The 10,505-nt window shown below is 47.4% G+C and overlaps 1 protein-coding gene across 1 annotated transcript in view; it reads left to right on the forward strand.

The window, feature by feature from the left end:
• LOC126529219 (fatty acid synthase-like) overlaps window positions 1-7,621 on the forward strand; it is a 58,785-nt gene extending 51,164 nt beyond the window's left edge. The window contains exons 22-27 of the mRNA XM_050176816.3: window positions 465-701; window positions 1,249-1,479; window positions 1,719-1,963; window positions 2,525-2,785; window positions 5,635-5,892; window positions 6,659-7,621. Coding sequence (XP_050032773.2) covers window positions 465-701; window positions 1,249-1,479; window positions 1,719-1,963; window positions 2,525-2,785; window positions 5,635-5,892; window positions 6,659-6,772 — 1,346 coding nt within the window. The 3' untranslated portion in view covers window positions 6,773-7,621. The remainder of the gene's footprint in view (window positions 1-464; window positions 702-1,248; window positions 1,480-1,718; window positions 1,964-2,524; window positions 2,786-5,634; window positions 5,893-6,658) is intronic.
• Window positions 7,622-10,505: the final 2,884 nt, after the last annotated feature.

The following is a 10,505-nucleotide window of genomic DNA, read 5'->3' on the forward strand; positions in this document are numbered from 1 at the left end:
CTTACCAAACCAGGGGTGTAGGTAAAGCGCGTGGAACAGGAAAACGGAGCGAAGGCACGAATGCAGTTAGAATTCTGAAATGAGGAAATGTATATCTTGTGACTTTAGCAATAACTCTAGGTATCTAAAATGTTAAGGGGGACATGGGTTGTAAAGATAACGTCACTTATTTCTCAACCAAATTATATCAAACTGCACAGACTTGTTCAGTTTCTTGAGCTGATTTTAAATATATAATTTTATTTTAAATAGGTCAATTATTTCCTCAGATAATTAGTAATCACATTCTATTGTTTGACCATAAATAAGTAATGACATCCAATAATTTCTGAAACTGTAATAGCTGTGACATGTTCGGCTAGAGAAGTACCCTGCTAAATGGGTAAAGCACAGTTGGGGAATACCGACCCTCGCGCCTGAAATTGTAGCCTTAGTGCTGAAGTTGCTGTGTTGTGTGCGTCTAGGCCTGGCCATCCAATGGGGTGCCATCGGTGACGTCGGCGTCCTCCACGACACCATGGGCGCCGATGTGGTCGTCGGTGGTACTCTGCCCCAGCGCATCAGCTCGTGCATGGCCGTCATGGACCGGTTCCTGAGCCAAAGCCACCCTGTTGTCTCGAGCTTGGTCAAGGCCGACCTCTCCACCAAGTCGGATGGCAAGAACAAGCAGGACCTTGTCCAATCTATCGCACACATTCTTGGTGAGTGTAACAGTAATGTCTATGGGGATTTTTGACTTGAGAAGGTTTAGGGACTGCTGGTTGTTCTCTGGCCCTGAAAGCAGAATAGCAGTGATCCCCTGCTATTACACATGGTTGTTTAACAACAACAAAACAAAAGGTTGCCTTTGAGCACGCTCTATCAATTGTCCCATTAAGGACGTAATGCATCTTAAGCCTTGGCACACTGCGAGGCACATTTACTCCAACTTGCTATACTAAACCCAACTCAATCCCATCGGACAAATTTTTTAGACGAAGCTTAGGTTAGCCAGATGAAGCTAGATGTATGGAGATCGTTTACACATTGCCTTATGCGTGTAGTTTGTTTTTACAGAATGTGTATGTGTACTTCGAGGCGTTGATATTGGCATTTGGGAACTCATGTTTATAGCAAGTATAAGGGCAAGCGTACACCTACTAGGAGAAAGTTGTTCTTAACTCCCTGCCTTGCAGGTTTCTGCTGCGGCTTTTTGCATCTGCTTGACCTGGTTTTGTATTGACGCTCCTTTACTCGATTCGTCTGCAGGTGTGAAGGACCCGTCGAGCCTGAACCCGAACATGAGCCTCGGAGAGCTGGGCATGGACTCGCTCATGGGCGTCGAGGTGAAGCAGACCATCGAGCGTGACTACGACGTCGCTCTGTCCATGCAAGAGATCCGGCAGCTCACCATCAACAGGCTGCGCGAAATCGGTGGCGGCGCCAGCAGCGCGCCGGCCAAGTCCGACAGCGCTGCCACCGCGCCTCAAGAGAGCGAAGGTGGGTGGCAGAGCATTCTGTAGTCATTAATCACCGGGCACGCGTCGTTCAGCCTTTGTCAAAAGTTTTGGTGCCACTCTTCTAGTGACCGCGGTTGTTTGTGAAATTGGGATCGCAAGCTCTCTCGCAAAGGCTGGTGCCGCATACGACCTTGCATAATTTAGCCATCGCTTCCCTTGGCCTTTGCGACTGGCAAGACTCTAAAGGGGGTAAATAAATCTTCTTTTTTTTTCTCGCAGAATCTGCAGACGTGTCCGAAGTTCCCCGGTTGACGCTGGTCAAGGAGCTGGTTCCCCACAGCGTCCTGGTCGAGATGAACGGCCTGAAGGGAGCCTCGCCTCTGTTCATCATGCACCCGATCGAGGGTCACGTCAACGGCCTGTCCGAGCTGGCCAGTCATCTCCCCATTCGAGCTGTCGGGGTGCAGAGGACGCCCGACATTCCTGTGCGGTCCATCGAGGAGATGGCCTCCATCTACCTGCAGGTGAGTTCACGTTCCGGTGCAGATTGCAGAATTTCGTGAAGCAAAAGGCATTGCAGCTTTTTCCTAAGGAAATAGGCTTTTGGCTTCAGCGTTTAACAGCAACTGCTATGCTCATCTTTCTATGCTCGCACGCCAGTTACTCCTTACTGTCGCACTACCTCCACTTGAATATGTTGTTAAATAAGGGAGGGGCGTTACTCTATTTAAACGAGACATTTTTCTTTTGTTAACTTTTTGATTACCCTGCAGATTGAAACGTGAGAGCCTTATGCTACAAAACAGTGCAACATATCTGCATGCCAGTCAAGTAATCTCGGGCTCCGCTGTCATTTGCTCCTTGTCCACAGAACCATGTTAATGGGAGCAGACATGTAAGGAATCCTTGGCATGCCGCAAAACAAGCCAGTTCCAGCTGAGTTATGCAAGCTGTTCAGATGTTCCAACATATTGCCCCCTTACGTGATCTCTTGATAGCTATATCAATCAAGTTACATCAGGAAACATTTCATGTAGCTGACGAGTCACACATGGATCCTTTTTTTTATGTTTGTGCCATTGCAGAAACTCGCTGAGGTTCAACCCAAGGGCCCGTACCACATAGTTGGGTATTCATTCGGCGCCACGGTTGCATTTGAGATTGCCGTCCAGCTGCAAGCATCGGGAGCCTCCGTGGGCAGCCTGACCCTCCTGGACGGCGCCCCCCATTACATGGCTGTCCACACCGCCCACCACAGGTCGCGCTTCACCGACAGCAAGGACGAGGAGGAGTCCTCCCTCTTCTGCGCCTTCCTCATGCAGTACTTGGACATCGACTTCCTTGAGGTGGGTGCGCCATCAAGCTGTACGCCAGGAACGTGTGTGTCTGCGCAGTGGGGGAGGGGGTGCCCTCGTATACTGAGTGGTCGTACCGTTTTTACTCAAGTAAGACCCGCACTCTTTCCCTTTGCAATACTGGCAGGATGAGACTCGCATGAGCGGGCGTGTGCAGGTGTTACTCAAGGGTGGGTCTTACGGGAGTAAATGCGGTATGTTTCGTTTAACAAAGAGGGATTGTGCTGCGTACTCTATTAATAAACGCGCTTTATCAGTGTGGAGGCAGTACTCTCACTAACAACCTGTAGTGGTGCGACGCGGTGAAACAAAACATCTTCCTAGTGTAGGAGCTGCTTTGAGTAGTGCCGCACGTCTATCCCGGTCATATTGGGTAAATAGTTAAGGGGAGATGTGGGTCCCAAAACCAACTTTGTTAATTTTAGTGTGAACGGGATGATATTTAACAGTATTGTTCAGCTTTTTCTGCTGATTGCAAATATCTAATTAGATTTTGTATATCTTCATTAGAACAAATGATGCAAAGTTTTTAATACAGAAATTCAATCAATTTCTTAAGGGACTTTTCAGAAACTTAACTTTGTAAAAAGGAAAAACGAAGTATACAGCCAGAACGCCAGAGAGTAGCTCTAGCCGGTGATGCTATTTTTATTGTTCTCAGTGCAATTATAATGCAAAAATACCAGATGTAAACATAATTTCAATATTCTTGCTAATTTCCATTTGTATTTAGCGGCAATTAAAATTTAGCCGGTAACTTTAGAAATAAATAAATAGCATCACCGGCTAGATCCATTCGACACGAATATATTGATACCAAACATTTTGCTGGCACTTAGAAAGAACATATGAAGATCCCCCGTAAGGCAGTGTGCGGTGTCCAAAAAAATGAAGCTGAGAAAAACGAGTTTGAACTTTCAGTTAACTGTGACTTTTAATGAACTAACAATATGGCAATATAAATTGCACCACCATGTAGCCCTGTCTTTCAGCAGCAAGTTCATGACATATATATGGCTATTTTGCAAAAATAACATTGAGATATTGGTTGCAAAATCATGCATAGTCATTGAAAGCAATGCCAAAAAGCTAGCACCACGAGCTTCACATTCCTATTTTAGTTCCTTGTTGAACAGAAGGCACACAAATGGCATCCCTATGCAAATAAAGTTGCACAGAGTTCATTGCCACAACAAAATATGTCCTTTCCACAATGTTTATGGCTACAACAAAAAATTTGGATCAAATCCCAGTGGTGGTCGCCATATTACAATGGAGCTGAAATGCAAAAAAGTTCCTGTGCTTGTGTTGTAGCGCTTCCCAAGTGGTCAAAATTGGTCCAGAATCATATCACGGTTTTGGAATGTAAAATCCCAGAACTCAAATTTAAAAAAAAATATTATCTCTTGCACACTCTCACAATTGTGCATTCAGCAAAAGGTCACACTATAAACGCCCAAGACTGTAGGCTTAGTCTGTTGGTGGCTTGTGCCTCTTTGCAAGCTTGTTTATCAAAGCATTTCTGTTTGTGTGATCCTTGTTGTACACGTGAAGCCTCCGACGATCCTTTCGCGCATGCCACACGTGGAGCACTCCAGCACAAGTTTGGCACAGAGCCCGTACTCCTTGGCGGGGTCCTTCGAAAGCATCAGCGTTTTCTTGGCGCACATGGGACACGGCATAAGTCCAAAAAAGTCTTGCACCACGGATAAATCCACGATAGCAAGTTCCGTTCCGCTGTCGCTGACGTCCTCTTTCGTGTCAACAGCCAGCAGCTCAAACTTTCGTTCCGTTGCAGACTGCGACGCCAGGCGCGTTTTCGCCTTCTCGGCGATCGCTGCGCGCTTGCTTCTTTCTTCGGTCGTGAAGAAAACGGTATCTACACAGTCTGCGCCAACACGCGAGGCGTGGGTGGACGAAGTGTTGATGCTAGACGTACTGGGTTGCAGCTCGGAACTCGATCCTGCAGAATCTTCAGGCAGACCAGCAGCCGGCAACTCCGGGTACACGACAGGCTTATCCGTCTTCTATCGCGCATTCCACGGCCGCCTTTGCGCCTTGCCGAACGCTTGACGCGTAGTAGTCTTCAGACGACGATCTCCTCCAGCCATTCGGGCAGCGAAAAAGACACTTTATCGAACGCTGTCTAGAAGTGAGCGGCCGAACATTGGCAGCGGCGCGATGAAACCACACAAACACGCAGCGCGCACGAGAGCGACCAGCCAGTCGGGAACGCGGGAATCGGCACTCAAACGGCGCCAGACCAATAGGAGCGAGGCGCGCGGGGGGCGTGCGTGCTTTGGCCAATCAGCGGCACGGGCGCATCCTTCAGAAATGACGCGATAGCGTCGGTTCCTCCTCACCTACGCCATTTTGAACCGGCGCAAAATACGCACAAAGAAAGCAGCTTCCAAACAAGCTCAAAATGGCGCCCGCTGGCCAACGCGTTCGCAAATGACGACGGCGCGAAGTTCGAACATTTTTGGCAATTTTTTGCCAATTTCGCGGCCACCCTGGCCCGTTTAAGTGTGTTTTTTTGTTATTTTCCGATTAAATTTAGGTTCTAGATTTCACGGAGGGATTCTTGAATGTATAAACGTAGCGAAAACGCACTTTTCCGAAAATCGACTTTTTTGCGATTTTTTGACATTTCAAGACCCGCGTCTCCCCTTAATCTGTACCTTGTTCAGTGTAACAACGTGACCGCTCTGCCTGTGTGGTGGCATGGGTCACGAATCTGAGGGCGACGGCTCTATCGAGCATGCTTGCTGTTGTGAACGCACACGTTCTCCCAGTGCGTGCGGGCCATCTCTGAAAACTGTGGCCTTCCATTACTGCAGGTGCGGAGTCAGATGAACCAGTACCCGAACTGGGACGCCAAGCAGGAGGCAGCGACCGACATACTCCTCAAGGCCTATCCGAATGTGCACCCCAGTCGCCAGGATGTGGCTACGGCTACACGGGTCTTTTACGAGTTCCTCAAGGCCGGTTCCAACTACCAGCCACACGCGAAGTTCCACGGTGATGTTGTGCTTGTCAAGGCGTCGAGGCCACGAAAGATGGCAAGGCAGTTGCCAGCTGACTACGGTCTCTCTGAGGTGAGAAAGCACTTGCGAGTCAGTGGACTGTTTATGCCAGTCAGTGGAAAACAGTCAGTGGACTGTTTATGAACAGCCTGTAGAATGTGTGTAGAAGAACGAGTGGTCTTATTCTGTATTGGTAGTGTGAGGACTTCGTTATCTAAGTGGTACGTTTATGACTGTGCTTCAAGTGTTTTGTTGTGTAGTAGAAGTAGGATGGCTGGCTGCCATTCTGAGGGTTGAAGAGCCATTTTTGCACAGTTGAACCAGAGTGCTGGAGTATTGAAGCAGTGCCAATATTAGTTATCAAGAGCAGGAGAACGACGTTAAGATGATGGCAACAATCAAAACATCCGCAAGGATCAGCACCACCTTTAGTGTGCCAGGGAAAAGCGTGCTGGATGTTTATTCTGTGTCACAGAACACATAGCAGGTAGCAACTGACGTAACCTTGTTTTGTTCGAGTCTACAGTCGTTAACCATGTTCATAGTAATCGTATAGGACAGCATTGTCTGAACATCCGGGAAATACTACAGTACGTGTGCAACATGGGGTGGAAAGATAACCCGAGATCTAAGAGTTCTATATTGTAGTTTGGAGTAGCATAAGGAAGGGAAGCAAATCGGGGTGTGGTGTGGGCTTTTGGTGATTGAAGCATGTTTCATTGTGTAGCACTGGCGTATGTGCTTTGTGGACTGAATTATCTCATAACTGTCTCTAGAGTGACTGCAGTGTTCTAATGCGTAGTTTCATTGTCCTCTTTTTTTTTTAACTTCTTTTCAGTGCTGCGAGGGCAAGGTAAAGATCCAGGTGGTCGATGGCCTTCACGAAAACTTCATCCTCGGTGAAGGTGCGAAACAGTGTGCAGCCATCATCAGCCAACAAGTTCAACACTGAAGTGCAGAAAGAGAGAAAAAAAAGAAAAATCCCCTCCATGTTTTAAAGAAATCCAGGTGACCCTCTCCCATCTCCCTATACAACACACCCTTCCCCACCAAGACTGGCTGGACCAGGCTTTTTAGGGAACAAGTGTTTGACAAACCGACCGAGCCATTCCAGCATGGACTGTACAGAAGAGGCGCCGTTCGCGTGGTACCTGTGGGATTATTTAGGTGCAGGCGTGCGGGAATCCCTGCTGCTGCGAACGACGAATAGCCACTTGTATGCCTGTGGTATGCATGAACTGGCTGGCACAAAGAGGACGTCGTAAGCAGGGACTATGTGTCGACACCAAGTCGCAAGGAAGTACCACGAGTACTTCGTGCACGTCACCGTGGGAAGTTGGTGCTACCACACGAGTATCGCAGTACTCTTAAGAACTCGACCGAGCTGCCAACGCACTGGGTGGCTCTGAAGTGGTGGTGTACGACTCTCTGAAGTCGTCGGAAGAGAGAAAAAAAAAAAGGGTGGAGAGAGAGATATATATGAAATGAGAGTGAGAGAGTGCATGCGCGATGGCAACTGCTCGAAAGTGCATTTGCCATTTGGAAATGGACACGAAGTGAGACGGGTGCGAGGCTATGACGAGCACTTTCTCTGTCCTCTTGGGATAGCATCTTTGTTTTCCGTTTCGTTGATGTCATTTTTTTTTTTTTCATGTAATCACTTGTACAGAGAGAGCAGTCTGGCAAGGCTGCTGTGTATTTATGTAATTGCCATACCCGTGATGGACACTCCATGTTCCTTATTGTGCTTGTTTTGTTTCTATTTTGATCCCGATAATAAAGACTTGTATCATGTGTCATATGCTCTGGGTTGAGTGTCTGTTTTAAGGAGGAAACAACTTGTATATCTATGTGGAGAAAATAGTTTGTGGTACTCGGATGAAGAGTTTTCTGGATGAAGAGTGAGCCATGGTTGGTCATTATGAGTTTAGTACTTTGATGCATACAGGTTTTCTTCGATGAAGGTATACTCCAAAAGATTATATGACTAACCGAGCACTTATATAGTGACTATATTATTTTTCAGTATCTAGAGAGTTCCGATTTGGCCAAGCGAAGTATAGTAGACATGCTGGCTAGAGGGTTGCCCTGAATTTCCCTTGGAACATTGCAAAACAGTGTTGATATGTATTCCCAGGAAGACAGCAGCATTACAAGACAGTATATTTTCCCAGAAAGGTAGCAGCATTGCAGATTGAGCAGGTGTATGATCTTCTTAGTAACATTACAAAACTGATTACTATATTTTTCCAGGAAGGTAGCAGCATTGCAGCCTGGGCAGGTTCATGACCCAGTTTTTTCAAGGTGATCACCGCGTACACACGTGCGTGATACATGACACGCTTTGCGTACGCGCCGCTGAGGCATGAACAGGATGTTCAGTATAACATGCTGCAATTCATATCTTACAAAATGTAAAAGGGATTCACAACAACGTGTTATTATATATTGCTCTGTGGCTGTTAAAGCAACATCCATATTTAAGACGCCCCCATTGCTTCGCTCCCCATGGCAGACCGGGTGGCGAAGCATAGGGAAAAAAAAAACATCTGCTGCAGAAGTCAAATTGGCAACCCCTATAATGACGAAGACAGGTCTAAAAATAAAAAAAAGTCCGTTGGACAGGCAATTCATACCGCGGACCTCCGTGTTATCATCGCCATGCCTTGGCGCGAGGCCACGAGACACGGAGTGCGAGCTTATTCTGGAATATTTCATCCGCTGATTTGTAGTGCAGCTCGGCTAGGGACAAATGGAGCGAAACATTTTAAAGATTTGTAAAGACAACACGATTACGCGTCGGCCGAAAATTTACACCAGCCGCTAAGCAGAATGCACTTTGTTACTGCCATATTAGCTCCGTTTTTTCTCTGGTTGAGCTCTGTGCCACCAGGTGGCTGCACCATGCAGGCCGTTCACGTGTTTGTGAATCCACTCGTCCGGTAAAACGCCAAGTCTGCTTGCGCTTGCGTTTACTCTGGTTTAGCCGAACACCAGACATGCTCAAACTCTCTGTTGCAGTAGTAATATTATACTGCTTGAAGTGATAGCCTCTAAAACGTAGACGCTGGTTTGGATACTGACAGTCCGATGCACTGCAGCCACTCCGCTCGTCTGCTGCCTTGCAGAGGGATACGCAATGTCACAGCTTGACAGGTCGCCGATCGCTAGATTTGTAGCCCACGACGCAACACGGCCGATCCATGGATGGTACTCGCGAAAAAAAAATTTCCAGACCCAACATTGACCTCGCAGATTACCTCAACACCGAGAACAGTTGTGACACAAGGAGACGACACTTGGTGTGTGCCAGATGTGCTTGAGTGCAGTGACAAATTGTCGTTGTTTGTTCTCCTTTGGTTACTTTCTTATGAAAAAAAAAGAAACTAACGTTCCAACAATTACAAACATTTGTTCCCTGTAAAGTTAGAAAAATTATCGATGACGTGACCTGGGCAGCCAGTCGGAGGAAGGAGGAGGAGGAAATCAACTTTATTCAGGTCCTGCAGGCCACGAGAGCTAGTCGGATAGCTCGCCCAACTGACGTCAATTACTATGTAAATTGGGATTGTCAACTATGTCAGTTGGGTTGGGGCGGCTGAAAACTTGGGGAAGCGGCGCCGGTGCGATTGGTGACGATGCTCATTTTTAAAACCTCATAATAGTTTACACGCTTTATGCGGAGCGTTTAAATGTATCACTTAAAGGCCCCTCACCAGGTTTGGCCATTTTGAGCTGATAAGCGCAGAGCATGCAATGCGTGCCAACGATAGTGTTTGCAAATTACATCGCTACGCGCATCGGGAATGTCTGAAATTTCAAACCGACCGCCGTTTTCCCTTTTCCTCACGGCTGCTGCGATCCAAGCCGGACGATGACGTACTAGCGTCCTTGTGCCTACGTACTCGGGTCTGCAGTGTGATGTTGCTCGTGGTGACATGTGACTTGAATTATTCAAGGCACCATCTGTTATTTGTGTGATCTGTTCCTTGAATTGACGGATTGAAGTTTAGAGAAATAATAAAACACACAAACGGAATGTCTGTGTGTTTTTTGTTTTACTTCGCATCAAAGCAAGAGAGATGTACTTCCGCTTCGTCTGCTTGTTCCCACGGTCGTGCAGTCACGTGCGCAGGTACCAAAACTATGCCATTTTCTACTGCGTGCCAGCGCATCATCATGCTCTGCGATCTGCTTGTTCTACCTCAGTATTCGTGTTGCACTGAATTATACCGCTAGTCATGTGTCCTTGTGCACAGCACGCAAAATCGTGCGCTGTGCGAATGAGACAACAGCTCACGTGACACTGTGAGCGAAAGTGTGTAGCGCCGAAAAAAAAGAAAGTGAGGAGTGTCTTGAAGCACTTTGGGCAGTATAGGCGTTCGCGACTAGAGTGATAGAGCAGCGAGAGGTAATGCAGCCGATCGAGCACCGAAGCAAGGTTTGTCTCTCTCGCCGTCGTTCCCTCTCTCAAAGCCACAGCCCCACTGCTCCTTAGTTTACAGTACAGTTATCTCCCCCGCGGAAAAGGAAGCCGTCCTGGCGACCTACGGGTAGGACAACACAGGCGGGTCATAGTACGGCTTTAGATGCTGGACATGCACAATTTCGCGTCCTCGACGGCAACGATCCAAAGGTAGCTCGAGGGGTTCCATGATATAAGTTGACTGGAGACGTTTGGTTGA

The sequence above is a fragment of the Dermacentor andersoni genome, chromosome 8 (assembly GCF_023375885.2).
Source record: "Dermacentor andersoni chromosome 8, qqDerAnde1_hic_scaffold, whole genome shotgun sequence".
NCBI lineage: Eukaryota > Metazoa > Arthropoda > Arachnida > Ixodida > Ixodidae > Dermacentor > Dermacentor andersoni.